The sequence below is a fragment of the Papaver somniferum genome, chromosome 1, assembly GCF_003573695.1.
Source record: "Papaver somniferum cultivar HN1 chromosome 1, ASM357369v1, whole genome shotgun sequence".
NCBI lineage: Eukaryota > Viridiplantae > Streptophyta > Magnoliopsida > Ranunculales > Papaveraceae > Papaver > Papaver somniferum.
The window spans coordinates 70,729,032-70,732,261 of NC_039358.1; the positions used below are offsets into that span (position 1 = coordinate 70,729,032).

General features: G+C 38.8%; 1 protein-coding gene across 1 annotated transcript; it reads left to right on the top strand.

Moving 5' to 3' along the window:
• Positions 1-742: 742 nt before the first annotated feature.
• LOC113330228 (premnaspirodiene oxygenase-like) lies at positions 743-2,168 on the top strand. Its single transcript, XM_026577093.1, has 2 exons — positions 743-1,345; positions 1,438-2,168. Exons 1-2 carry the CDS (start codon positions 797-799, stop codon positions 2,047-2,049), a joined length of 1,161 nt encoding a protein of 386 aa, XP_026432878.1. The 5' UTR covers positions 743-796; the 3' UTR covers positions 2,050-2,168.
• Positions 2,169-3,230: the final 1,062 nt, after the last annotated feature.

The window sequence follows — 3,230 nt, forward strand, 5'->3', positions numbered from 1 at the left end:
CACCCGGAGAAATGGAAACGTACTGGTCAACATCCGGCCCTTGCTGAATAACAAGTTCTGGGAAAAACCAAGAATCTACAACAGTATTTGGATCATTACCACAGCCCAAATGACCGAGGAGGATCTAAACAGAGGAATATGATATTCAGTTTGGCATTTTTATTGCAAAGGATACTTGGTTCAACGTTCGCTCATTATAGATCAAGGCTTTAAAAGTAAAAATTAATAGGTTGACATGTGTCACAATCCTAAGGGTTGAGGTAATCTAGTCTTTTCATTGTATTTAGACACCAGGATAGGAATCTAAGGCCCTTAATTAGTTTTCATGGCCCCCAATTAAGCCATGTAAATTATCTTGATATCTTTGAAATAAATACTGTTATATACCATATATTCGATGCATATGTTCACAAAACCAGAAATCCATGAAACTCAAAAGTTTCAATTCTCTTCTGCACACCACCCATGGAGCTCTCTACAATCTTTCCCACATTTTATCCACTATTCACAGCTTTCATCATCTCATTGTTTGTGGTTTTGAAAGCAACCAAGAAAAATTAGGCTTGAAACTTCCTCCAGGGCCATGGGAATTACCTCTCATAGGAAATTTGCACCAACTATCTGGTCGTGAGCCACACCATGCCCTCACAGAGTTGTCAAAAATGGCCCCCTTATGCACCTACAAATTGGTGAGGCTTCGACTGTTGTCGTATCTTCACCAGCAATGGCGAAACAGATAATGAAGGTACACGATCTCAACTTCTCAGATAGAGGGGAATCCCGTGTAGTAGAGATTATGACATACAATTACAAAGATATGGAATTCGCTCCATATGGTGATTACTGGAGACAAATGCGAAAGATTTTTGTGGTACAACTTCTAAGTACTAATCGTGTGAAGTCATTCAGGTCTCTAATGGAAGAAGAGGTCTCAAATCTCATTAAAAACAACTCGTTGAAAGCCGAATCGCATATGCATATTAATCTCGGTGAGTTAGTATACTCAGGTAAGATATGCAAACATAAAGTGGCTTTCATATCGTTGTTTCATGATGTAACTAGGATTGCTAGTGGTTTCACCGTTGATGACTTATTCCCTTCACTAAAATTCCTTCATGCCATCACGGGTTGGCGGCATAAATTAGAGATGTTACACAAGGAGATCGATGGGATCATGAGTAGCATCCTCGACGATCATAGGCAGAAACAGGCTATTATAGTCTCACCTGGCATAACGGGTAACCATCAATACGAGGAAGATTTTGTTGATACTCTACTACGACTGCAGGCCGACGGCGGACTATTATTTCCATTTACAGATGACAATATTAAAGCCGTTATGCTTGTAAGTACATGTCATCTAGTAGTTCAGTATATAATTATTCAACAGTGTCTCTAAAATCCCCAACTTTGTTTTTTCTTTTGTTACGTTTACAGGACATATTTGGGGCAGGGTCTGACACGGCCTCGGTGACAGTAGAATGGGCAATGTCTGAATTACTGAAGAACCCAGAAATGATGAAGAAGGCCCAAGCTGAAGTCAGACATTTGCTAAATAGAAACAAGAAGGTCGACGAAAGGGAGTTACATGAACTAAGTTACCTAAAACAGGTTATACATGAAACTCTAAGGCTACATCCTCCTAATCCATTGTTGCTACCAAGACAATGCAGAGAGATATGTGAGATCAATGGGTATGAGATACCGGAAAAAACCAAAGTCATAATCAATTATATGGCGATAGGAAGAGACCCAGAATACTGGTGCGATGCGGAGATTTTCAAACCCGAGAGGTTTGAGGACTCGTCAATTTCATACAAAGGAACAAGCTTTGAGTATATTCCATTTGGTGCAGGCAGGAGGAGGTGTCCAGGCATGGGTTTTGGTATGGCCATGGTTGAGCTTATGCTTTCCCAATTATTGTACCATTTTGATTGGAAACTCGCTAATGGAGTGAAGCCAGAAGACTTTAGACATGTCAGAATCTTTTGGTCTGACTCTTCAGAGAAAGAACGGTTTATATGTAATTCCTGTTGCTTACTCAGCTGAGCAATTAAGCTAAACTCACTATGAGAATTTATTAACAAAAGAAAAGAAAAACAGAAAGTTGAGCATTATCAACACATAAAGTTGAGCATTATCAGCAAATGAATGTTTAACTGACTTTTGGATTGACCATCCTCCTAATTTTTTGGGTTCTATTGCAGGAGGATATTATGGGGAAGGATTTTTCTAGATATGTAAAGCCTACTTAGTTTGCTTAATATATTTCTGGTTATAAAGAAAAAACCTATTCCGATTACAAATACAATATGAATGTGTTTCTTAATCAACCACAACCAAACAGATTGCAGCATCATGCACATCACACCAACTGAATATGCATAAGTCTAAACTACATCTTGCCTGATGCACATCACACCAGCTAAGATAACAAGAAATAATCAGGTTTTGGTTATGCACCCCATGTTAATCCTTCTCTTCTGGTTTCTTGCCTTACTGATCCTAGGTCACATGATTAGAACCTTTCTTCTACCTCTTCTTCTGTTCCTATTTCAGTGCAGAATCAGATTTTGGCCATTCATTCTCCTGATCAACAATGCTTAGGATTTTTGGTTTGGTGTGAAGTGGATTCACCTCGTCCCGTCTGGATACATTTGGTGTGGTTCAGCCTCGCCTCGCCCCATCACAATGCTTAGGATTTTTGATTTGGTGATGCATTTTTAATTTGGCTTGGCTTGGCTTGGCTCGGCTATGTCTCGCCCCTTCCCGATGCATGCTTAGGATCTATGATTTGGTGTCTAGCCTCGCCCGTCCCCATGCATTTTTGATTTGCTGTCGCGCAGCTTGGTAACATGATGCATTTTTGATTTGCTATCAGGTAGCTTGGCTATATCGATGCATTTTTAATTTGGTGATACATTTTTAATTTGACTTGGCTCGGCTACGTCTCGCCTTGATTTTCATTTAGTAGCATGATACATACGAATAAGAAGCAATTGTGCATGTTGGATTAAATGGTTCCTACTTTCCAGCAGAATAAGCCTATTACAAACCCCACTTAAACTTTTTGTCAAAAAAAACCAATGTAACCTATTTAAGAGACGTCTGTCTAAGATTTTTTTTTTGTTTTTTTAAAATAGAGTCAACATGAAAACATATAACAGAAGGTACATTTAAAGTAATACAAATAGAGCAAGTCGATCATTTTAAAATTTCAAAATACTACA